The 25393-nt window shown below is 38.5% G+C and overlaps 1 protein-coding gene across 2 annotated transcripts in view; it reads left to right on the forward strand.

Annotated features, from left to right (window-relative positions):
• The window catches only part of ZYG11B (zyg-11 family member B, cell cycle regulator), an 86766-nt gene that overhangs the window by 49524 nt on the left and 11849 nt on the right, over window positions 1-25393 (forward strand). The window contains exons 7-13 of one of the 2 annotated variants that reach the window (XM_004774445.3): window positions 3297-3396; window positions 3657-3707; window positions 6313-6474; window positions 6581-6628; window positions 11533-11730; window positions 11856-11908; window positions 13267-13364. In XM_004774445.3, the coding sequence (XP_004774502.1) occupies window positions 3297-3396; window positions 3657-3707; window positions 6313-6474; window positions 6581-6628; window positions 11533-11730; window positions 11856-11908; window positions 13267-13364 (710 nt within the window). The remainder of the gene's footprint in view (window positions 1-3296; window positions 3397-3656; window positions 3708-6312; window positions 6475-6580; window positions 6629-11532; window positions 11731-11855; window positions 11909-13266; window positions 13365-25393) is intronic. The other variant, XM_045064530.1, reaches the window with a different exon arrangement.

A 25393-nucleotide genomic window follows, 5' to 3' on the forward strand; every position in this document is an offset into this window, starting at 1 on the left:
TACTTATGATTTAATGAGAAGTATATTTCTCAAGCAGCAATTTTACTGTGATTTATTTGTGTAAAGTACTGGCACAGCTGAGGAATGAGATGTTCCATTTACTATTTCAAATCGTTTGGACAAACCTATAACTACATATATCTCATGTAGGTTACTAATTTTTATTTTATAAATACTGAGCATCTGTACTGATTACATGAAGTCATATGTAGGAAAGACATAGTCACTTTCCTTTTTTTTTTCTTAAAAACATAATCACTTTCCTAAAGAAAATTGTCAACTAACCCTGGGGTTGAGAAACCTCTTTTAAAGGGCTAGCCAATAATATTTTGGGCTCATTAGCCATAGGGTCTCTGTTGCAGCTACTTAACTCTGCCATTGTACTTCCTAAAGCAGTTGAAGATGATACATAAACAAATGGTTTTACTATGTTCCAATAAAACTTCCGAAAATAACCAGCTGGACCCACGGCTATAAAATCACTATATGTAGGCTATCGTTTACTTACCTCTGATCTAGCCAATACACTGCTAGATTTGAGCTTCTTTATGGTCAGAGACTGTGATTGGTTAATCTCTTTGTCTCTAGTGCTTAAGTGGATGTTTGATGGATGAATGAATGAAAAATGAGTATGACAGAAGACAGAATTTTTCATAGAAGAAGATGACAGAATGCATTGGGCCCCCCAACGAGGAGGGAAAGATTTCATCTGATTGGTGATCATTAAAGATTTCATGTTAGTGATGGCATTTGAGATAATAAAGATAATTGATGGCATTTGAGATAAAAAGATAATGACTAACCTGTATAAATCACTTCTGTTGCCAAGCACTGTGCTGAGTGTTTTACATATGCTTATTCAGCCCATAAAAAAGTCCTGTGAAATTGTTATTCTTATAATTTTCATTTTATAGATGAAGAAACAGAGCCACAGAGAGGTTTAGTAATTTTCTCAAGGTGATAAGATAGCAAGTAGCAGAATTTAGATTTAAATCCAGAATGACTCCAGAACCTCTACTTTTTACATCCATGCTATATTGCTTTGAAGATGAGAGATGGTTGGATTGATTGTTTTATGTCATGGGAACTGCACAAATACAGGTACAGAGGAAGTTAGTAATAATATTAGAAAAAATAACCTTTATCAAAAGCTTGGTGTGTGCTAAGTTCTGTACTAAGTCTTAAGTTTTATGTGTAATCTTATTTAATCCTCACAACAATCCTATTGAATAGATCTTATTATTTTACAGATGAGAAAATTGAAGTTCAGAAAGATTAAGGAAATTGCCCCAGGTTCCCAAAGTTAGTAAGTGGTAGAAGTAATATTTGAAACCGGGCTGACTCCAGAATGTGTGATTTTCTTAACAACTTTCCTGCATTGCTTCATGTGATAAAATAATATATTTTATTATTATCAGTAACATTAGGCAGAACTAGAATTTAAACCCCAAAATACAAGAAGCATCAGAATCTGTGCTCTTAACTATAAGGCTATCTTAATCATAATTCTGGGCATGTTGGAGGACTAATGAGCAGTCCATTTTGCAATAAGCATTGGGTAGGCAGGAAAAAAGATTTGAAAGTTCGGGCCCATTGTTAGAGTCCAGAAATATTGTGAGTACAGGAATTACATCATACCTAAGTTCTCTGACAGATTTATGTATTACCAATATTAAGGCACAAATTGAAGGGAAAACAGTGGAGGTATAATGGCCCATTAGAAATCTACTGTAAAAGAATCCAAGACGGCCTTGGGAATAGAAAGGAGGTAATAGTAAATTTGAAGGAATTCGCAGAGGAGTAATTTTATCTATATAATTCAGACAACATTATTAAACATCCATGTGTGAAGCTCTGTATTGGGTTCTTGGTATAAAGGGCTGAATAGTTTACAGTCCTTTACCTCAAGGAACTAATAATGGGCCAATGGAGGATTCATGTGAAGCTGCAGATAATCACTCTGACAGAGTTATAAACAAATGGTTGTTTGTTACAACTCTGATAGAATTACAAACAGATGCTAAGGAGCAGTGATAAAGCAGTGATAAACGTGTCAAGGAAAACTTCTCAGCACAAGTGACATTTGAGCCAGGTCTTGAAAGGAGAAATTATAGGTATATTCCTTAGTGTCATCCTGATTTCTCTCCTTATGTCACACCCCACATTCAAGTCCTTTGACAAATCCAGCTATTTTCCAAATATATCATGAATTCAGCCATTTCTCATCACTTTCATTTCTATCTCTTGGACTAGACTAAAAGTGATTTCTCTCCAAAATTATTATGGTAGCCTCTGAACTGCTCTTTGCTTCTTTATTTGCCTGTTGAAGTTTATTTTAAAGTCAGCTAATAGAATAATCCTATTTAAAAACATAAGTCAGTTCATGTCATATCTCTCCTTAGAATCTTTCTGTGGCTTCCTGTCTCACTCTGGAGTAAAAGCTAATTCTTTACAAAGACCTTATGATATGGCACTCCTGTTACCTCTGACCTCTTGTCTCAGTACTACTCTTGTTCTCACTGCTCTAGCTCTCACTGGCTTCCATGGTATTTCTCAAAACCTCCAGGCATATTCCCAATGCAAGGTCGTCGTGTCTCCTTCCCTCTGCCTAGGATGCTTTTCCCCTAGATAACCACACAGCCAGCTTTCTTACTTCCTCAAAAGTTTTCAGTGAGGCCTTTCCTAATAGCCTTACCTAAATTCAACATTTCATATCCTCTCTTTACCTGCTTAATTTTTTTTCCTCTACAGCACATGTCACATATTTTACTTACCTATTTATCATCTATCTTCCACACTACAGTGTAAGCACTATGAGAGTAGAAATATTTTTCTATTTTGTTTACTACTCTGTCTCCAGCACCAGGAACAGTATCTGGCACAAACCAGGGGCTCAGTAAATGCTTGTGAATGAATAAATGAATATTTCTGTTGTGCTAGATGCTGTAAGGACCCAGAAAATAGTACAGTGTAGAAATTACTATAGGTTAGATATATGTTATAATTCTAGAAGATAAATATCAGATGGTTTTGGTCATATTTCCCAAACTCTTGTTTCTTTACAAAGTGTTGTTAGAATTAACAGCTAGAAAAAAATTTAAAAAAAAAAAAAAAAAAGAATTAACAGCTAGGCACCATTTCCAAAACACTCAAGTATAATTATTCTGTTATCAGTTAAGAGGAATTTTCCCATTCTTTCTCACCTACCTAAATTGTAGCATCATTTCCCAGCTAGAACTCTGAAACTGCCTCCATCTCCAAGATTCATTCATGGAAAACCCTTTGTGTGTTTTCAGGTTTGAAGCAGCCAAGCTTGTCATGCAGTGGCTGTGCAACCATGAGGATCAAAACATGCAAAGAATGGCTGTTGCTATCATTTCCATCCTGGCTGCCAAGGTATCTGAACTCCCATAATTGAACAGTTTTCTGTAGGAAGCTGTCTCCCATTGCAGTTACTATTTTCTCCAAAACCTATGTGCCAGAAAAGTTAGTAAGCCTCTTTGCCAGCCTGTTTTTTCAGGCTACATTCAGTATTGCAGAATTCCATGTTGATCAGAGATTTTAGTCTGACCTTTGGAGCCTGTTGCCGTGAGTTATATTAAACTCACACTAGTGAGTTTTGGGACTTAATTACTTTGTCTTCTGCTTGTTTGCAGCTTTCAACAGAACAAACTGCGCAGCTTGGTGCTGAGCTCTTCATTGTCAGGGTAAGTCTATTATCTCCTCTGTGCAAACCACTAGATAGTCTTCATTTTCAGGCAGTGTTGTGTATTTCAAAACATTATTTTTGTTACTTCTACCTGGATATATTCATTTATTTTTATAGAAGCAGCTTTATTCCTCAACAGATATGGAAAGAGCCCTGAACTAGGAGTCAGATGACCTAGGATCTAACTGTAAACTCAGTTTGTGAACTTAGACAAATTTTGTGAATCATTGGAGCCTAAATAAACCTTAAGATAGTATCTAGACCTAAAATTCTGTTATTTTGTTATTTATGAAGAAAATGTAGAGACCGTTGTAGGCATGAAATTGTGCTAGATGCTTTGAGGGAAAAGATAATTTAAATAACAGACAAATGATTTTGATTTCTCAGTTAAGGAGATGATACAATGAACAGCAAAAAGTTAAAAATCTTTAAAGAGAGGGCGCCTGGGTGGCTCAGTGGTTAAGCCGCTGCCTTCGGCTCAGGTCATGATCTCAGGGTCCTGGGATCGAGTCCCGCATCGGGCTCTCTGCTCAGCAGGGAGCCTGCTTCCTCCTCTCTCTCTCTGCCTGCCTCTCTGCCTACTTGTGATTTCTCTCTGTCAAATAAATAAATAAAATCTTTAAAAAAAAAAAAAAAAAAAAAAAATCTTTAAAGAGAGTAAATATAAACAGTGTCCTAGGAGGACTGGAGGAAAAGTCTACTCTTTTTCCTTTTCTTGCTACAATCCTGGCTTGAGGTGTTTAAACAATAATGGTAGATGGAAAAGTCAAATGAAAGACTCTCCTTTTTTTTTCTTTTTAAGATTTTATTTTTAAGTAATCTCTACACCCAGCATGGGGCTCGAACCCACAACCCACAACCCTGAGATCAAAAGTCACACTTGCCACCGACTGAGCCAGCCAGGTACCCCAAAAGACTCCCTTTTTCTGTGATTTACGTATTATGTATGTAATGAGAAAGTCATTCCTTTGATAAATATATGTAGCTAGCTCCTTGCTAGATGTTAGGGATTCACATTGAATTATATCTATAATTTCTGTCCATAAGAAGTACTAGAGAAAATAGCTATGTGGATGTGGTTGTAATACAGTCTAATACATATAATAATAGCAATAGGAATGAAAAGAGTAATATAAAGAAAGGAGAAAGCTGTGATGGTATAATAGAGTAGGAATTCTGGAACTGACACATCTGGGTTTATTCCCAGTTCTGGCAGTTAACTAGCTTGGGCCATCACATAAATTTACTTAGAGGTTATGAGCTACTTTGTACAGTTACTATGAAGATTAAATGAAAAGGAAAATAAGATTAATTGAAGGGGAGGCACCTGGCTGGCTCAGTTGGTAGAGCATGCAACGCTTGATCTCAGGTCATGAGTTCAAGCCCCACATTGGGCATGGAGCTTACTTTGAAAAAAAAAAATTTATTTGAAGTAATATATGCTAAGTGCTTTGCACAAAATAAATACATGTTAGATAAGAAAGGATGCTGATTTTATTTACTTTTTACTATTTTCAGGGATGACACTTTAGTTTTAAATATGGCTTTTCATTGTTATACATGTGTTTCAGTAGTTTTGGTGGGAGATATATTCAAAGATTTTAAGGAAGTAATTCACTTATATGCTTTAGGGGAAAATGAAACTTAGTTTAGCAGGAATTAGTAGCAGTAGTAGTGGTAGTAGTGATTATCACTAGCCTTTATTTAATCTCTTGATTATCACCCACAGTTTACAGATGAGGAAACAAAGGAATAAATTGCCAAACAAGGTTACACAGATGCAGATTCTAGTGCCACGTTCTTAGCCACTTAATGATTATTAATTCCCCTGAGGTGTTTTTATTTCTAAAAAATTTTTTTCCTGATCTGCGTGTAACTTTACCCCCAAAACTATAATCAAAAAATGGAATTATGGATGCCTTATCTAGGTTTCAAAATATTTATCTTTCAGACTTAAATTTCTTGGGTTATGGCTATGACAGAAATAATTTACAAATGGAATTTCAAAGCTATTATCTTATTCAATTCCAATATAGACTTTGATTCTCTTACTATTGTATGTAATTTGTTTGTTCTTTTTTTTTCCTTAAGGAAGACTTGGAATTCAATAGAATTAGGTCTTCCAATTCTTATTTTCTCTTACTAAGTTGACTATGATCAAATTACTTAATATTTCTCAGTCTACATTTCCTCTGCTGAAAAATGAACGTAACAGTACTATAATATAGGATATAATTTGCTGATACTTAATAAATGTAGATTCCTTTCCCTTTCTCCACCTCTACTTTTTTTGTCCAGGATCTAAATGAATATATGTTGTGACTAATTGGGTAAGATAGTTTTCCTCAGCTCTAAATGGTTTGCTTTTTATTTTATTTACAGGGTACTAGATTATAGGTATCATCAGAATAATAAAGTATTTTTGAAGATCCTATACTTTTTTTTGTTGAAGGAAAAAGCCTGACCAAAGAAGATGTTTGTTGTACTTTTAAAAACTTTTATAGGAAATGTTTTAAGCCATGAGACCAATCTTCATGACTTGTGATTACCACGACTAATTATAATAACAGTTTGTGATGAGAAATTCATTCTATTTCTTTCAGCAACTTCTTCAAATAGTGAAGCAAAAAACCAATCAAAATTCAGTGGACACTACTTTGAAGTTTACTTTGAGTGCACTTTGGAACCTCACAGATGAATCTCCAACCACTTGCAGACATTTTATTGAAAACCAAGGGTTAGAACTCTTCATGCGGGTTCTAGAGGTTAGAATGGGAATTTAGCCTATAGTTTTGACATTGATTGATTTTAAGTATTCATTTATTATATTTAGTTATTTAGGTAGTTATAGGTTTCTCTTTCTTTTTACAGTCTTTCCCAACTGAGTCATCCATTCAACAGAAAGTCCTAGGACTTTTGGTAAGATAAAAACATATAAACATTTCCTGCTAAATTCCAAGCTGTAATCAGTTATTTTCCTTCTGAGGTAGTACGTTGAAAAATGCTTCTCAGGGTGTGTGGGTGGCACGGCTGGTTAAGTGACTGACTCTTGATTTCTTGGTTTCCACTCAGGTTATGATCTCAGGGTTGCAAGATTGAACCTCACGTGGATTTCCATGCTCAGCACAGAGTCTGCTTAGGTTTCTTTTCTCCCTCTCCCTTTGCCCCTTGTGTTCTCTACCATCCTTCCCTGGCACACTCTCTCTCTCAAATAAATAAATCTCAAAAAAGGGGGGGGGAATTTTTCTCTATTTGTAAACACCTAATGACATTAGAAAATATATACAATATAATAAAATGAGAAAATCAGTCTATAAACAACATATACATACTAGATTTTCACCACATTAGGGGCACCTGGGTGGTTCAGTTGTTACACGTCTGCCTTGGGCTCAGGTTGAGCCCTGCATAGGGCTTCCTGCTGAGCAGGAAGAGCTTCTCCCTCTCCACTCTCCCTGCTTGTGTTCCCTTTCTCACTCTGTCTTTCTCTGTCAAATAAATAAATAAAATCTTTAAAAATAAAAGGATTTTTACCACATTAAAAGGAAAAATATAAGTTACATACTTTATTATATATGGTTTGGTCTAGTATAGCGCTTCACTGTGAGCAATTTTACTTTTATAATCAGAAAAAAAGTCTCATGAAAAAATATCACTAACTGGGGCACCTGAATACGTCAGGTGGTTAGGCATCAGATTCTTGATTTTGGCTCAGGTCATGATCTCAGGGTTTTGGGATCAAGCTCCGTGTCTGGCTCTACACTTGGCAAGGAGTCTGCTTGGGATTCTCTCTCTCCCTTTCCTTCTGGCCCTTATCCCACTCACACACCATCTAAATAAATAAATAAATCTTTTTTGAAATGTCACTAACCTGTAAGTGTCCTTACATGCTATGTTTGGTAATTAATAATCAGTACTTAAAAGACTGCTTAACAAATTAGACATTCCCTAAATTTATTAGATATAGATTAAAGTGAGCCCCCTAAGATTTTGAGGCAATGTTGAAGGAGCAAATATTTATTATGTTTAATCACTGCAACAGGAGAAGTGCCTATATGGTGAAAGCTATTTTAGAGCAGACCTCTGCTCTTAAGAAATTAGATAATAGGCATAGATGAGTGAGTTAAAAAAAGTTATAGATTAGTGTTTGTTTTACAGATGCATGAGTATGAGATAATAAATGAGATATGGATTATTGGGAAAGGTGACATTTAAAGAAGACCTATCTGTTCACTATAGTTTTAGTTTTTTATGAAGTAGAAAATGTAAAAGGACCCAAAAGCCCAGAAATAGGGAAGTATTAAGCAGATCATAGTTTTTGATTGTTCTATTCAGGGTTCATAGGATTATTAGATACAGAAGTTGGTTCACATCACCATAAGAAGAAAAGTAGAACTTATTTTAAATACTTAGAAAGCTTGTAGAGCTTTAAAATGCTTTTCTAGCAATTTTTTTGTGGGCAGAGAACATACCTTGATTTAAGTCCTTTGGAATTTATTGAGACCTGTGTATGGCCCACAATATGTTCTATTTTGGTAAATGTTTCATGTACACTTGAGAAGAATATGTATTTTGCTGTTCTTGGTATAATGTCCTATAAATGTCAGTCAGTCTAATTGGTTGTTATTGTTCAAGTATTCTTACTGATTTTCTGACTGCTTGTTCCAGCTGATAGGAGTTTTGAAATCTTCAACTATAATTGTTGATTTATCTATTTCTTCTCACAGTTATATCAATTTTTGCTTCATGTATTTTGGAGCTCTGTTTTTAGGTTCATAAGCTGTTAAAATTGTTATGCCTTCCATTTGACCCCTTCTCATTATAAAATTACTTTCTTTGGGTGCCTGGGTATCTCAGTAGGTTAAGCCTCTGCCTTCAGCTCAAGTCATGATCTCAGCGTCCTGGGATCGAACCCTGCATGGGGCTCTCTGCTCAGCAGGGAGCCTGCTTCCCCCTCTCTCTCTGCGTGCTTCTCTGACTACTTGTGATCTCTCTCTGTCTGTCAAATAAATAAATAAAACCTTTAAAAAAAATTTTTTTTTATCATTTCCTGCCCTTAAACAGTTTCAGTTATTTCAGATAGGAGAGTAACTCTGACACCTTTTTACTTCATTTTGTCCAGAAGTATGTGTCCTCATCAATCTTCCATCAAATAGAATTAAAAATGAGAAATGTGTCTTTTATTTATACTACTCTTTACATATCTTTTAGTGTAGGTATGGTAGCAATGAATTTTCACTCAGGTTTTGTTTGTATGAAAAAGAATCTTGCTTTTACTTTCAAAAGTTACATTTCTTAAAAAAAATTTAAATTTCTGCTGATTATTGAGTTAAAATGGATATTTTTTCTGTTCGATTTTTGGGTTTATAATTTTCGGGTTTATAATTTTCATCAAATTTGGAAAAATTTTGGCCTTTATATCTTTACCTTGTATCTTTAAATACACACACACACGCATATATACGCACACACTTTTTTTTTTTTTTGGTACCTTCTCTCCTCTCTCTTTCTGGGATTCCAGTTATAAGTATGTGAGATTGCTTACTATTATCTAATAGGTCACAAAGTAATCTATTGGCTTTTCTCCCAAAATTTGTTGTTGTTTTTTCTTTATCTGCTTTTGCTTAGATGTTTCCTCTAGCTCTGTTTTTTAGTTCACAAGGGGTTTTTTCCCTCCAACATCTCATCTGCTGCTAATTTCACCTGGTATATTGTTCATTTCAGAGATATATATGTGTGTGTGTATATGTATATATAAATACTTTTTATTTCTAGAAGTTACATTTAAATCTTTGTATAGCTTCATTTTCTCTCTTCAGGTTTATGTTTTCCTTTCATCCTGAGTCATATTTATAACATTCATAGTAGCTATTTTAAGTCTTTGTATGCTAGTTCTATTATCCCTGTCATTTCTGAGTCCATTTTAGTAACAGTTTTTCTCTTGGTTTTAGATCATATTTTCATGAGTCTTTGTATGCCAGATAATTTTTGGCGAGATGCCAGTCATTGTGGAATTTACATTGATTTTTGCTGGATATTATTGTTTTTCTTTAAAGAGTTTTAGATTTTGTTTTTATAGTTGAGCTACTCACAGATCAAGTTGTTCCTTTCAAAGCTTATTTATTTGCTTTGTTATAGTGGCTTCAGATTAGACTTTATCCAAGGACTGATACATAATTTAGCTCCACTCCTATGCAATACTCTATTATGTGATGTCTTCACTCTGCCTGGTGGGAACGTGTACTTGTCCTAAGCCTCTGTGATATGGGGATGTGTTCATGTATTGCTTTCTGGTAGTTCTTTTCCTAGCCTCATGGAGCTTCACTTTGCATCATACTCAGCCAAGCATTTAAGGGGATTCTTCTGCAGGTATCTTTCTCTCTTCCTCTCTGGAGCTTTATTTTTTCTAGTACTCTGTTCTGCACATTTTTGCTTCCTTGGCCATCTTGATCACCGATCTCTGTCTCCTCAATTCAGCAAAAACTGCTGGATTCTCTTTTTAGGCTCCCCATACCTGCACAGCAATCCTGGAAACTGCCCCATTTGAATACTTTCTCTCAGGTATAGACATTCTTGTATACCTGTTGTCCACTATCAAAAAACAGTTCTCTAGTTTGTCTGGTTTTCTAATAACTTCTTTATGGCAGGAAAGAATGGCCATAATTCTTTTTTTTTTTTTTTAAGAACTTTATTTTTGTTTTAAGTAATCTCTACCCCCAACATGGAATTTGAACTTACAACACCAACATCAAGAGTTGCATGCTCTACTGTTGAGGCAGACAGGTGTCCCAAGAATGGCCATCGTTCTTTTGATGTTCTGTTTTGCTCTTTCCTTTGTTTTTTGTTTTAGTAGTGGTGTCTTTGTTGGGGGGTTGGCATTTGTTTGTTTGTTTTACTTTTTTTATCAGTTACTGTCTCACAGTATGAGGTTCAGAGCTATCTACTGCTGTTATTCTTATTATGGATTGTTTTCATTGTCCATTGTAATTTAGCACTGTGATGTATCATCTTCTCTGGGGCTTTAAGTTCAAAGTGTGTCCTCAGAGGGTCTTTGTTTCTTTCTTTTTTTTCTTTCTTTTCTTACTTTTGTCACTATAAAAATGCTATGTAAAAAATGCAAATAGGGAAGAATATGAAAAACAAAAGTAAAATGCCAAAAAAAAAAAAAAAGTAAAATGCCTTTACTTTTTAAAAAATTTTGTTTATTCATTGAGACAGAGAAAGCATGAGCAATGGTGAGGGGCAGAGGGAGAGGAAGAAGCAGGGTCCCTGACTGACTCAGGGCCTAATCCCAGGACCCCAGGATCATGACTTGACCTGAAAGCAAACACTTAACAACTGAGCCACCTGAAATGTCTTTTCTTATTTGAATGTGTGAGATTAGAGAGGAGTGATGATTAATTATTCATGCTGGTGAAAAATAGACTGTACACATTCTAAAGTTAAGCTTGGGGCGCCTGGGTGGCTCAGTGGTTAAGCCGCTGCCTTCGGCTCAGGTCATGATCTCAGGGTCCTGGGATCGAGTCCCACGTCGGGCTCTCTGCTCAGCAGGGAGCCTGCTTCCTCCTCTCTCTCTCTCTGCCTGCCTCTCTGCCTACTTGTGATCTCTCTCTGTCGAATAAATAAATAAAATCTTTAAAAAAAAAATAAAAATAAAAAAATAAAAAAGGGACAGAAAGTGTAATGATTTAAACATGTATTGGCATATGTACAAAAGATGAAGACTGTTATTAAGCCCAGTGAGTTCCTTCTTGGAATGCAAAGGGCCAGTTAGCCATTTATTGTTCATAATACTTTAATTTTTATATCCTCTTTTTTTCCAGAATAATATAGCTGAAGTACAAGAATTGCATTCTGAATTAATGTGGAAGGATTTTATAGACCACATCAGTAGCCTCTTACATAGTGTTGAAGTGGAAGTCAGTTACTTCGCAGCTGGAATCATTGCCCATTTAATATCTAGAGGTGAACAAGCTTGGACATTGAGCCGTAGCCAGAGGAATTCTCTTCTGGATGATCTGGTAGGGTCGTTTGGTATTTTTTAGAAGCATACAAACAACATTCATAGTAGTTAAACTTTCAGAGGCTCATATTACAGTAATGCAGTGCTAAATAAATATTGTGCTCTTTCTTGTGTGTCTTGCAGCATTCAGCTATTTTGAAATGGCCAACTCCAGAGTGTGAGATGGTGGCATACAGGTAATTAGCAAGATAATTAGTATTAAGCTAGTAACCTAGTCATTTTGCTTGCTTAGAGATCATTCCTACTAGGTGTATAATGTATTTTCCCTCAGGCATCTATCTTTTTACTGGTTTTTTAAAAGATCAAAGTGTTTTTACTTTTTTCTGCTACATGTCATTCAGTAGTCCTTCCTTCATTCCACATTTATTGAAGACAAGTGCCAAGGACTTTTTCTGTGTGCTTCTGTGTGCTTGAAATTCAAAGATAAGTAAGACATTCTGCCCACATACAAGAACCTTACAGCTGGGGTGCCCGAGTGGCACAGTTGGTTGGGTTGGGTTTAGCTCAGGGTTGTGAGTCTGAGCTGCGCAGAGCCAGCATGGAGTCTGCTTGAGATTCTCTCCCTCTCCCCCTGCTCCTCCTATTCGTGCTCTCTCTGTCTCAAAAATAAATAAATCATAGAAAAAGAAAGGAAAAAAAAGAACCTTAGAGTCTACTGAGGAAAAACAAAATGTGAATCAAATATAGTTCACTCTTAAGCTAGTTATATGGATAGGGTTCTATGAAATTAAAGATGAGAGTACTTAAATGCACTGGGAAGTGGTAAAATGCTTCCAGAGGAAATAGAGTATGAGCTGAGTTTTGAGAGAAAACTAAGTATGGGCAGAAGATTTTAGGAAGAAGAAATAATGTATTAATGCAGAGAGGTCCAAGACAAGATGACACATTAAAAGAAGTAGCACCAGGTTAGTTTGTGAAACTGTAATAATTTCTTAAATTGCATACTGGATGCCTAACTGTTTATGACAATTAGGTGTCTTGATAGTTAAGTTACTGATTACCAGATATACTCCATATTGCTACATAAGTAATACTATTGCATCTTACTTTTATTCTCTACTTCATAAATGCTGGTACTGGCAACATTTTTGATTCCCCCAACTTAATGTTCTGCCTGTGTTGGGGCAGAAGACCTTGAGAAACAGAAAGGCTAATTCTAGACCCTCATGATATTCTACGAGTTAGTTATCAACTGACTCCTCCTTTTCTAAGTTTCCAAATCAAAGTCTGCTATTCTCCAAATGTTTATTTTCAAGACCAAAAGAGTACTTTTGAAAAAAACATTTCTCTCCGTTAGTACCTTATTCTGATCACCTTCCATCTTTTATACCAAAACTTATCTGAATACTATCCTTTCTCAAATGGCTAACACAAAGAAAAAATATATTATAGTTCACTTATATTAGTTTGAAAATAGTAGATGAAATTTTTAGAATGGAAGCTCAGGAATTATTGCTTTAGAAAATGACACTAAGTATGGGGGGAGAAAATGATACTAAGTATAGTATGTAACTTTTTTCTTTTGAAATTTTAGGTCCTTTAATCCATTTTTCCCATTACTTGGCTGTTTTACCACACCAGGAGTCCAGCTGTGGGCAGTTTGGGCCATGCAACATGTCTGCAGCAAGAATCGTATGTATAAAAAAACCTATGTTTTTCTTTTTTCAGTGAAATTCTCTTTAGACAGGAATACCATTTCTACATGGTAAATTGAGTTGAATTTTTTTAAGAACACAGATTTTAAAAGATACAGTATAAGAGAATCTTTAGAGGTACCTGGCTGGCTCAGTTGGTAAAGCATATGACTCTTGATCTCAGGATCGTGAGTTCAAGCCCCACGTTGTCTTTAAACAAGAGAGAGAGAGAGGGACGTTGGGTGGCTCAGTCTGTTAAGTGTCTGCCTTTCCCTCAGGGCCCGAGTCCTGCACTGGGGTCCCTGCTTAGCAGGGAGTCTGCTTCTCCCTCTCTTTGCCCCTCCCCCTGCTTATACTCTTTCTCTCTCAATAAATAAAATCATTTTTAGAAAAAAGAGGGGTGCCTGGATGGCTCAGTCAGTTAAGTGTCCGCCTTCAGCTCAGGTCATGATCCCAGGGTCCTAGGATCGAGCTCTACATCAGGCTCTCTGTTCAGCAGGGAGCCTGCTTCCCCCTTTTTCTCTCTGCCTCTCTGCCTACTTGTGGTCTCTGACTGCCAAATAAATAAATAAATAAATAAATAAATAAATAGAGAGAGAGAATATCTTAGGTTATAAACTAAATATATTCTTTCAGAATTAGCTTCATAATACTAGATACTGAATGACAGTGGTAGATGAGGCACTGTTCTGACCTCATGGAGTATGAAGATTAGGCGCCTACAGTGAGTCCATATGCAAAAGCAAAAGCTTTAAGGCAAGCAGTGTTTATGGTTCATTCCAGTTTCCACTCCTTATCCTCACAAAATGCCATTGTTTAGTAAGATATTGCTCTCACCACCCATGGTCTCTGGAGAAGCAAGAATTTAGATCAGATTCTGTATTACACTTTTTTGAGGGTTGTGATAATAACTCTTCATTATTTATTTATTAATAAAAACTCATTCCATAAATGAATTGAAACATTACATAAGAAACACTTTAATAGTAGAAACACTTTGGGTATAAAATATTTGAAGTTAAAAATCAGGATCAAGGGGTGCCTGGGTGGCTCAGTGGGTTAAGCCGCTGCCTTCGGCTCAGGTCATGATCTCAGGGTCCTGGGATCGAGTCCCGCATCGGGCTCTCTGCTCAGCGGGGAGCCTGCTTCCCTCTCTCTCTCTCTCTGCCTGCCTCTCCGACTACTTGTGATTTCTCTCTGTCAAATAAATAAATAAAATCTTAAAAAAAGGGGCGCCTGGGTGGCTCAGTGGGTTAAGCCGCTGCCTTCGGCTCAGGTCATGATCTCAGGGTCCTGGGATCAAGTCCCGCATCGGGCTCTCTGCTCAGCAGGCAGCCTGTTTCCTCCTCTCTCTCTCTCTGCCTGCCTCTCTGCCTACTTGTGATCTCTCTCTGTCAAATAAATAAATAAAATCTTTAAAAAAAAAAAAAAAAAAAAAAAATCTTAAAAAAAAAATCAGGATCAAGGAAAAATAATTTTGAAAAGAAATTAAAAACTATAGGAAAAATAATAGAATGTAAATATGTAGACCATCCATAATGATTCAGGTTCTTTTTGTGACTGGGCTGCAAATCAGCTACATGATTCTCTTTCTGTGTAAGGAGGAAAAACTATTCCATATCCTCATGGGAATCTAAAGCTTTTCCGAGCAATTAACTATAAATTAAATTTCTTTTATAGGATCTCAATAGGGGTGATATTATAAATGGCCTCATATAAGAAACATGAGCGTCTTGTAGGAAATAGCAATAACATTTTATTAGATACTTTCTTATTCTTTGATGAAAATTCAGTGCATACTGCAAAAAGGTGACTTAGTAAAAACTCTTATGTTGGATAGACAGAGGAGGAGGGTTTAGGGAATGGGATGTGACAGACAAAACTGCTTTGTATCCAACTAAACTTCTACCTGGAAGCTTTTCTGACCTTTCCTACCAAATTCCCAGTTTATTCATAAACATAATCTGCCTCTCGCCTGGGTGGCTCAGGTGGTTAAAGCCTCTGCCTTCAGCTCAGTTCATGATCCCAGGGTCCTGGGATCGAGCCTCGCATCGGGCTCTCTGCTCAGCAGGGAGCCTGCTTCCCCCTCTCCCTCTGCCTGCCTCTCTGCCTGCTTGTTATCTCTGTCTGTCAAATAAATAAATAAAAATCTTTTTTAAAAAATTAAAAAAACAAACAAACAATCTAACTCTGATCTAAAAATTTCCTCCTTTTATTATCCCTACAGGTTCTGAGAACTCCCTAGTTTCTTAACAGCCTACCCCCATGTTATATCTAGCTTCTAATCTCTAGGTTTCTTTCTTCATTACTCAAGGAATGGGCTTTTCACAGTTTTGTAAGAGAAAACAAAACATAACAAGGAATAGTATATATTCATATGTGTTTTTTTCTTTTTTAATGATTACTTTTAGGTGTAGGTGTTCATTTAGGTTTATTCTGTGGAGTAACCACCCTGAAAATTTTATTGTAAAATCCACTGTAGGGGGGATGCCTGGCTGTCTTAGTCAGTAGAACACGCAACTCTTAATCTTGGGGTTGTAAGGTCAAGCCCCACACTGGGTATAGAGATTACTTAAAAATAAAATCTAGAATAAAATAAAAAATGAAATAAAATGGACTGGAGGGACACCCGGCTGGCTCAATCAGTAGAGCATGAGACTCTTGATCTGGGGATTGAGAGCCCCATAATGGGTATAAAGATGACTTAAAAAAAAAAAAAAAAAGACAATAAATAAAATGCACTATAATTGGGGAATGTTAAAGTATTTTATCTCCAACTTGGGTAATTCAGATTTCTGCATTCTTGCTTCCCAGGCTTACTTTATTTAAATGGAATTTGCTTCTCAGTTTGCATTAAAAGTTCTAATGCTGCTTACAGCTTTTAATAATTAAGAGATAGTATGGCTTGGAAGTTAAGGGCACACAGGAATCTACCTGGATTCAAATTATGTTATAGCACTTACTGTGTATGCCAGCTTGAGCAATTTATTAAGCCTAGGATCTCAGTTTCCATGTTTGTTAAATGGGAATAATAATGTTACCTATTTCACATATTATAATGAGCATTTTCCCATATTTTAGAAAGTTTAACAACATGATTTTTAATAATCGCATAACCTTTATCATATGACATGTTAGTTTCCTAGGACTAATAACAAAGTTCCATATGTGGGTGTCTTAAAACAACAGGAAGGTTTGGGGCGCCTGGGTGGTTCAGTTGGTTAACTGTCTGCCCTCGGCTCAGGTCCTGATCCCAGGCAGGGTCTTGGGATCGAGCCCCACATCAGGCTCCCTGCTCAACAGGGAGTCTGCTTCTCCTTCTCCCACTCCCTCTTCTTGTGTGTGCTCTTTCTTGCTCTCTCTCAAATAAAATAAATAAAATCTTTTTTAAAAAAAAAACAGGAATGTTTTTCTTTCTTTCTTTTTTTTTTTTTTTTTTAAGATTTTATTTATTTATTTGACAGACAGAGAGATCACAAGTAGGCAGAGAGGCAGTCAGAGAGGGAGGGGAAGCAGGTTCCCTGCTGAGCAGAGAGCCCGATGCGGGGCTTGAATCCCAGGAGCCTGAGATCATGACCTGAGCTGAAGGCAGAAGCTTAACCCACTGAGCCACCCAGGTGCCCCAGGAATGTTTTTCTTTCAATTCTGGAGACTAGAAGTCTAAAATTAAGGTGTCATTGGGGCTGTCTTTTCTTTGACAGTTCTAGGGGGGAACTGGCCTTGCTTCTTGCTACAGGTATGTGCTGCCAATCCGTGGCAGTCATTGGCTTATACATGCATCACTCCTGTCAGATGATCATCTTCTCCTTATGTGTCTTCACATTATTTTCTGTGTGTATCCATTTCTGTGTCCACATCTCTCCTTTTCATCAGAGAATACCAGTCATACTGGATTAAGGTCCACCCTAGTAAGTTCATCTTAACTACATTACGAACAACTTTGTTCCCAAATAAGATCACATTCTGAAGTACTGAGGATTAGGACTTTAACCTATCTTTTTGGGGGTCATAGCTCAACCCTTAACATATGCCTCTATACTTAATAATAAATGAACTTAGCAGTAATTTATATAGTCACTTTCCTATTGATGAATGTTTAAGTACCTTTTAAATTTAAGATTTTATTTATTTATTTGACAGAGAAATCACAAGTAGGCAGAGAGGCAGACAGAGAGAGGGGGAAGCAGGCTCCCCCCTGAGCAGACAGCCCAACGCGGGGCTCGATCCCAGGACCCCGAGACCGTGACCTGAGCCAAAGGCAGAGGCTTATCTTACCCCATTGAGCCACCCAGGTGCCCCTACTTTTTAATTTTAAAATTACAAACACTTGTTTGAGCGAGATATTAATCATACCATTATTTATAATAGCAAATAACTCTAACCTAGAGGTCCAGCAATAGACAAACATTAAATAATGTTGAAATACCCAAAAAAAAAAAAAGTATATTTGCATGTTATTGTAAGTGAAGACATGATAGAAAATTATATAAGCAGAAACATACTCTGGGGGCCATGACATAATAACTTATACCAGACTAGCCCTCTAGCCATTAATAATAGAAAATGCAGGGTGGGGAAGATTTGAAACAAATCTTTATAGACATTAGGCAGAAGGCAGCAAAGATCCCCATCCCTGAGAGAGAACCAAGTACAGCACAGCAATTTTATTGAACTGAGGAGACAAAAATCATGAGTTTGGTAAAATTGAGGTATTGGAGGGATACTCGGGGGCCTCAGTTGGTTAAGTGGCTGCCTTCGGTTTAGGTCATGATCCTAGAGTCCTGGGATGGAGCCTTACATCAGGTTCTTTACTCAGGGGGAGCCTACTCTTCCCTCTCCCTCTGCTGCCCCCCACCCAACTTGTGCTTTCTCTCTCTCTCTGTCAAATAGTGAAATCTTTAAAAAAAGAGATTGAGATATGAGACAAAATTTATGGGATTTATGAGGCAGAATAATGCAGAGGTGACTGCTACATCTAGAAGGGACTTCAGAAATCTTTCTAAGGATATCTTGAGTCTTTTGCTAATTAGTGAGTGGTAAATGCCTAGGGTGAGACTCCTTTGGGCTTGAGAAAGAATACCAAGGATCTATTAACTGAATAACACTTGGACCTCACACAGGGTTTGGAAATACTAGAGTTCCAAACAGTAGAAAGAACTTAATACCTGGGGCATTCAGTACAGGTGCTAGAAAAGATTAAATGAGCCCTAAAATAAAGACTTCTCTAGGGCAATCCTAACAAAGCTTAAAAACAAGTCTTGAAATGGTTAAGTTAGTTGCTCTGAAAATAAATTAACTTATTTTTCCCCAATTTTTTATTTAAATTCTTGTTAGTTAACATATAGTGTAATACTGGTTTTAGGAGTAGAATTTAGTGATTCATCACTCATGTATAAACCCAATGCTCATCACAAGTACCCTCCTTAATACCCATTACCCATTTAACCCAACCTACCCCCACTTAACCTCCCTCCATCAACCCTCAATATGTTCTCTATCTTTTTTTTTTTTTAAGATTTTATGTATTTATTTGACAGAAATCACAAGTAGATGGAGAGGCAGGCAGAGAGAGAGAGGGAAGCAGGCTCCCTGCTGAGCAGAGAGCCCGATGTGGGACTCTATCCCAGGACCCTGATATCATGACCTGAGCCAAAGGCAGCGGCTTAACCCACTGAGCCATCCAGGAGCCCCTGTTCTCTATCCTTAAGAATCTCTTATGGGGTGCTTTTCTCTCTTCCTTTTTTCCCCCCCTTTCATGCATTCATCTGTTTTGTTTCCTAAATTCCACTTATGAGTGAAATCCGGTAGTACTTGTATTTCTCTGACTTAGTTTGCCTAGCGTAACACATTCTAGCTCCATCCCCATCATAGCAAATGGCAAGATTTCATTCTTTTGATGGCTGAGTGATAGTCCATTGTATGTATATATCACATCTTCTTTATCCATTCATTAGTCAGTGGACACCTGGGCTCTTTCCATAGTTTGGCTACTGTTAATAATGCTGCTACAAACGTGTCCGGATATATGTAAACCCACTTAAAATGTATTTTTGTATCCTTTGGGTAAATACCTAGTATAGTGCAATTTCTGGTCATAGGGTAGTTCTATTTTTAACTTTCTGAGGAACCTCAATACTGTTTTCAAGAGTAGCTGCACCAATTTACGTTCCCATCAAAAGCATAAGAGGGCTCCTCTTTCTCTATATTTTCGCCAACATCTCTTAATTCCTGTGTTTTTAATTTTAGCCATTCTGATGGATGTGAGGTGGTACCTCATCGTGGTTTTGATTTGTATTTCCCTAATGCCTATTCATGTCTTCTGCCTATTTCTTAACTGGATTATTTGTTTTTTGGGTATTGAGTTTGATAAGTTCTTTATAGATTTTGGATACTAACTCTTTTTTCTTTTTTCTTTTTTTTTTAAGATTTTACTTATTGGGGCACCTGGGTGGCTCAGTCATTAAGCGCCTGCCTTTGGCTCGGGTCATGATCCCAGGGTCCTGGGATGGAGCCCTCCATCGGGCTCCCTGCTTGGTGGGAAGCCTGCTTCTCCCTCTCCCATTTCCTCTGCTTGTGTTCCCTCTCTCACTCTCTGTCAAATAAATCAATAAAAATCTTTTAAAAAATTTTTATTGATTTACTTGACAGACAGAAACACCACGAGAGAGGGAACACAAGCAGGGTGAGTAGGAGAGGGAGAAGCAGGCTTCTCCCAGAGCAGGGAGCCCGGAGCAGGGCTCCATCCCAGGACCCTGAGATCATGACCCAAGCCAGAGGTAGACTCTAAATGACCTAGTCACCCAGGCACCCCTGGATACTAACTCTTTATCAGATATGCCATTTGCAAGTATCTTTTCCCAGTCCATAGGCTGCCTTTTAGTTTTCTTGATTTTTTCCTTCACTTTGCAGAAACTTTTACCTTGATTAAGTCCCACCAGTTCATTTTTGCTTTTGTTTCCCTTGCCTCCAGTGACATCCAGTAAGAAGTTGCTACAGCCAAGGTCAAAGAGGTTGTTGCTTGTATTCTTCTCTAGGATTCTGATAGTTTCCTGCTTCACAGTTAGGTCTTTCATCCATTTTGAATTTATTTTTCTGTATGGTATAAGGAATAGTCCAGTTTTCCCAACATTGATGTGGTTTTAGAATATAGGTGAGGTTTGGTGGCATGAGGTCCAGAGCCAGTGACCAAGAAAGAAGCTAGAGCTGTCTTTGGTGCAGAATGGTGGTTTATTAAAGCATGGGACTGGACCTGTGGGCAGAAAGAGCTGCTGCCCCAGGGTTCTGAGGAGTGGCTGATTATATACTATGGGGTTGGGGGAGGTAAGGAAAAGAGGTTTCAAGAAAGAACTTTCATATGTTAAAGAAGACTCATAGGATACTGGAGGACTTGCCATTGTCAGGTTAAGGTTGTTTACCCCTCTAGTAAGTCATTAACAGTAAAATAGTTGGGAGCTTCCTTGAGGAACATTACACTTTGTCTGCTTCAAGTATCTCTCAATGGGCTGCAGATTATAAGGACATTTAATTATATTGAATTTCCTTCTGGAAGTTAGACCATTGATAGAAATGCTTTGTTCTTGTAAATTGCTAAGACATTTGTAAACTGAGGGAGACTTAGGAGGTGATCTCTATTAGTTAACTTTGTTTTTCCTTTCCTTAGCTTTAGGGCTGCCCTGAGTGCATGAGGAATGTCACCTATATCCCATAGGGGTGGAGGGTAGTGGGGTGTCAGTTTTGCTGTGTCCTCAGCTTGCTTCTGTTCCCTCAACACCATTTGTTGAAGAGACTGTCTTTTTTCCCTTGGGTATTCTTTCCTGCTTTGTCGAAATTTAGTTGATCATTTAGTTGTGGGGAACTAACTTTCTGCTAGAGAAAAACTAAGTACTCTTTTTTAAAAAGACAACAAAATCTGTAGACACTCAACAACATATTTGGTATCTGATAAAAAGAGCTAGATGAGGGGGTGCTTGGGTGTCAAGTCCCATGTTAGGCTCCATGCTCAGCGGGACATAGATCTGAGATTTTCTCTCCCTCTTCCTCTGCCCTTCCCCTGCTCATGTGCACACATACTCTCTCTGTCTCTCTCTCTCAAATAAAGAATCTTTTTTTTAAAGTTGCTAGTGTTAGGTCCCCCAGTAATGGGTCCATGGTCAAAGGAGCAAGACTGATACAAAGTGAAGGTCAAGCAAAGCTTTATTTCGCGCCAAGCATCAAGAATCAAACTGACGGAGCACCTGGGTGGCTCAGTGGGTTAAGCCTCTGCCTTCGGCTCAGGTCATGATCTCAGGGTCCTCGGATCGAGTCCCGCATCGGGCTCTCTGCTCAGCAGGGAGCCTGCTTCCTCCTCTCTCTCTGTCTGCCTCTCTGCCTACTTGTGATCTCTGTCTGTCAAATAAATAAATAAATCTTTAAAAAAAAAAAAGAATCAAACTGACCGGGGTACCTGGGTGGCTCAGTGGGTTAAGCCGCTGCCTTCGGCTCAGGTCATGATCTCAGGGTCCTGGGATTGAGTCCCGCATCAGGCTCTCTGCTCAGCAGGCAGCCTGCTTCCCTCTCACTCTCTCTGCCTGCCTCTCTGCCTGCCTCTCTGCCTACTTGTGATCTCTGTCAAATAAATAAATAAAATCTTTAAAAAAAAAAAAAAAAGAATCAAACCGACAGTCAAACAGACCCGTCGGGGCTGCCCCTTACAGAGAGGGTGACCCCTCCCTGCCTCACAGACCAACTTTAATAGAGGAAAGGCCATGTGGTTGGGCCTGGCCACACACAGGTGGCGAATGAGATTGTAACACACAGAGAAAGCTGCACAGTCATGCTAGATCACACACGGGTGGCCAATTGAATTACAGTTCGCCCCATAGTAGCTATTTGAACTAGCCTATCACCTTAGTCAGAATTGGCACCCAAAAGGCAGGGCCCACACTCCTTGGTAGCTAGGGATACAGTGTGTGCGCTTCACTGATTGGATGTCTCTCCCTGACCCGACTCATCCCTGCATTTGGGCGTTATCTCCACCTGACCTGACCCACCCTTGTATTTGGGCTTTGTTACCTGGGACTGGCTTCCCGGACTTGCTTTTAAGTAAGTTCCCCTGGGCGGGCAGGGTCAATTTAAGCTTTACTGCATAACCACAAAATTGCTGTTCAACCAGGGTGGGGCCACTCTGGCTAAATAGGCCTTTACAACTAGATGAGGGGAGAAGTAGGGGAAAAAATTACCCATAATGAGGAAAAAAAATGGACGATTGAAATAGACCCAGAAGTGGGGCACCTGGGAAGCTCATGGGTTAAGCCTCTGCCTTCAGCTCAAGCCATGATCTCAGGGTCCTGGGATGGAGCCCAACATCAGGCTCTTTGCTCAGCAGGGAGCCTGCTCCCCCCTACCCCTGCCTCTTTGCCTACTTGTGATCTCTCTCTCTGTCAAATAAAAAAATAAAATCTTTATTTAAAAAAAAAGAAGAAGAAGAAAGAGGGTTGCCTGGTTGGCTCAGTGGGTTAAAGCCTCTGCCTTCGGCTCAGGTCCTGGGATGGAGCCCATATCGGGCTCTCTGCTCAGAAGGGAGCCTGCTTCCCCATCTCTCTCCTCCTGCCTCTCTGACTACTCTCTCTCTGTCAAATAAATAAATACAATCTTTAAAAAAAAAGATTCTCTCTCTCATGAAAATATTTTCTCATCTCGTTAAACCAATATTATTCCTGTATGTCAAGAAAGAAAGAAAAAGAGAGAGGAAGAGACCTTCATTATGTTGAAGCCAAATCCTTTGTACTGCAGGTTATGTATGCAACTTCTTTTTCTTGCAAACTGGAAATAAAATTTAGCCTCCTTTATCTATTTAAAATAAAAAAAAAGATTCTCTTTCTCCCCACCCTTCCCCTGCTCACTTACTTGCTCTCTCAAAGCAAAACAAAACAAAAACTTAGGAAAATGAACAAAATTGGAGGACTTACACTGCCTGACTTCAAGGTATACTGTAAACTACAGTAACCAAGACAGTGTTTTGTGGCTCTAAGATGTGTGTTTTCCACACCTTACCAAGCAGTTCTCTAATTATCAGCAAGTCTGAAAAGGTGACTTACAAATTTAATTCATTTCTGACAATATTTACCTGGAGATGGCATCAGATCTCACAGTCCCACAGGGCTGCTATCCCCACTTCAGACGCCAGGACCAAATTGGAGGTTTGCACAACCCCCTCCTCTGTTTGATTAATTTGCTAGAGCAGTTCACAATGCAGAGAAACATTTACTTAACAGTTTATCGTAAAGGATATTATAAAGGATATAGATGGATAGCCAGATTAAGAGGTACATAGGGTGGGTTCCAGATGTGTCCTGAGTACAGGAGCTTCTGTCCCTAGAGAACTGGGGTGTACCATCCTCCAGGCATGTGGATGTATTCACCAACATGAAAGTTCATCATATCTTCTTGTTCAAGAGTTTTTATAGGGGGTGCCTGGGTGACACAGTGGGTTAAGCCTCTGCCTTGCCTTTGGCTCAGGTCATGATCTTAGGGTCCTGGGATCAAGCCCCACATCAGGCTCTCTGCTCAGCAGGGAGCCTCCTTACCCCTCTCTCTCTGCCTGCCTCTTGGGCTACTTGTGATCTCTCTCTGTGTCAAATAAATAAATAAAATCTTTAAAAAGTTTTTATAGAGCTTAACCTGTGCCCTCCCCACTTACCTTTACTAGGATCCAAGAGTGGGGCTGAAAGGTCCAACCTTCTAATCATTTGGTCTTTCTGGTGACCAGCTCCATTCTGAAGCTGGCTAGGGACTCGACTCTGTCACCTTATTAGCATGTAGTCAAAAGGGACTCCTAGTAATGACAAGATACTCCTATTGGGAAATTCCAACGGTTTGAGGAGCTCTGCCATGAACCTGAGACAAAGACCGAATATATTTCTTATTCTACCACAGGCCACCCCAGTCTGATTCTTTTTTTTTTTTTTTTAAGATTTTATTTATTTATTTGACAGAGAGAGATCACAAGCAGATGGAGAGGCAGGCAGAGAGGGAGATAGAGGGAAGCAGGCTCCCCGCTGAGCAGAGAGCCCGATGTAGGACTCGATCCCAGGACCCTGAGATCATGACCTGAGCCGAAGGCAGCGGCTTAACCCACTGAGCCACCCAGGCGCCCCCCCAGTCTGATTCTTTACAGATTCTTTACAACAAAAGGATCATAACAGTTAACAGATACTAGTACATTATGAGAGTCCCATTCAGTCATTAATACATCATATGAAAATTTCTGCCAGGGCAAGGCCATTGAGCTTTGCATGCTTCCATTAGATATTAGATACTCCAAAGGCAGAAGTGATCTTAAGGTGAAAGCATATATTTGTTATCAGGAAGCTGGTAAAATTTAGCCAAGAGTTATCTGTTGGCTCTGAGCTTCTTTCAAAGTGTAGTGTTGTATTGGATTTCTCTCATGACATGACCCATTTGTTCATTTCAGTCCTTAGCTACTATTTCTCTTTCTTTTCATTTATACCCAAACTTTTCCACCTTCAGAAGATTGTAAGTTCTGACTTCTGTGTTGGTCTAGCTTGCAGGCAGTAACCCTCCCACTCAGTCAGCTCTCATTCAGAGAGGTAAGGGTAGGTAAGTCACAGAACTTGTGGGCTGTTTTACCTCCAGGCAATATAACTGCATTCACTTAATCCCAGTTCTATCACGTGGAATGAAGGCACAGCCCATCCCCATTACGCCCTGGGGAATTCTCTTTACAACATAGTTACAGTTTCTTGCTTAAGAATTATCCCTGCTGGGTGCCTGGGTGGCTCAGTTGGTTAAGCGACTGCCTTCAGCTCAGGTCATGATCCCGGAGTCTTGGGATAGAGTCCCATATCGGGCTCCCAACTCCATGGGGAGTCTGCTTCTACCTCTGACCTCCCCTCTCATGCTCTCTCACTCTCTCTCTCTCTCTCAAATAAATAAAATCTTTTTAATTTTTTTTAAGATTTTATTTATTTAACAGACAGAGATCACAAGTAGGCGGAGAGGCAGACAGAGAGAGAGGAGGAAGCAGGC

The sequence above is a fragment of the Mustela putorius genome, unplaced genomic scaffold (assembly GCF_011764305.1).
Source record: "Mustela putorius furo isolate JIRA1106 unplaced genomic scaffold, ASM1176430v1.1 tig00003853_pilon_pilon_pilon, whole genome shotgun sequence".
Lineage (NCBI taxonomy): Eukaryota > Metazoa > Chordata > Mammalia > Carnivora > Mustelidae > Mustela > Mustela putorius.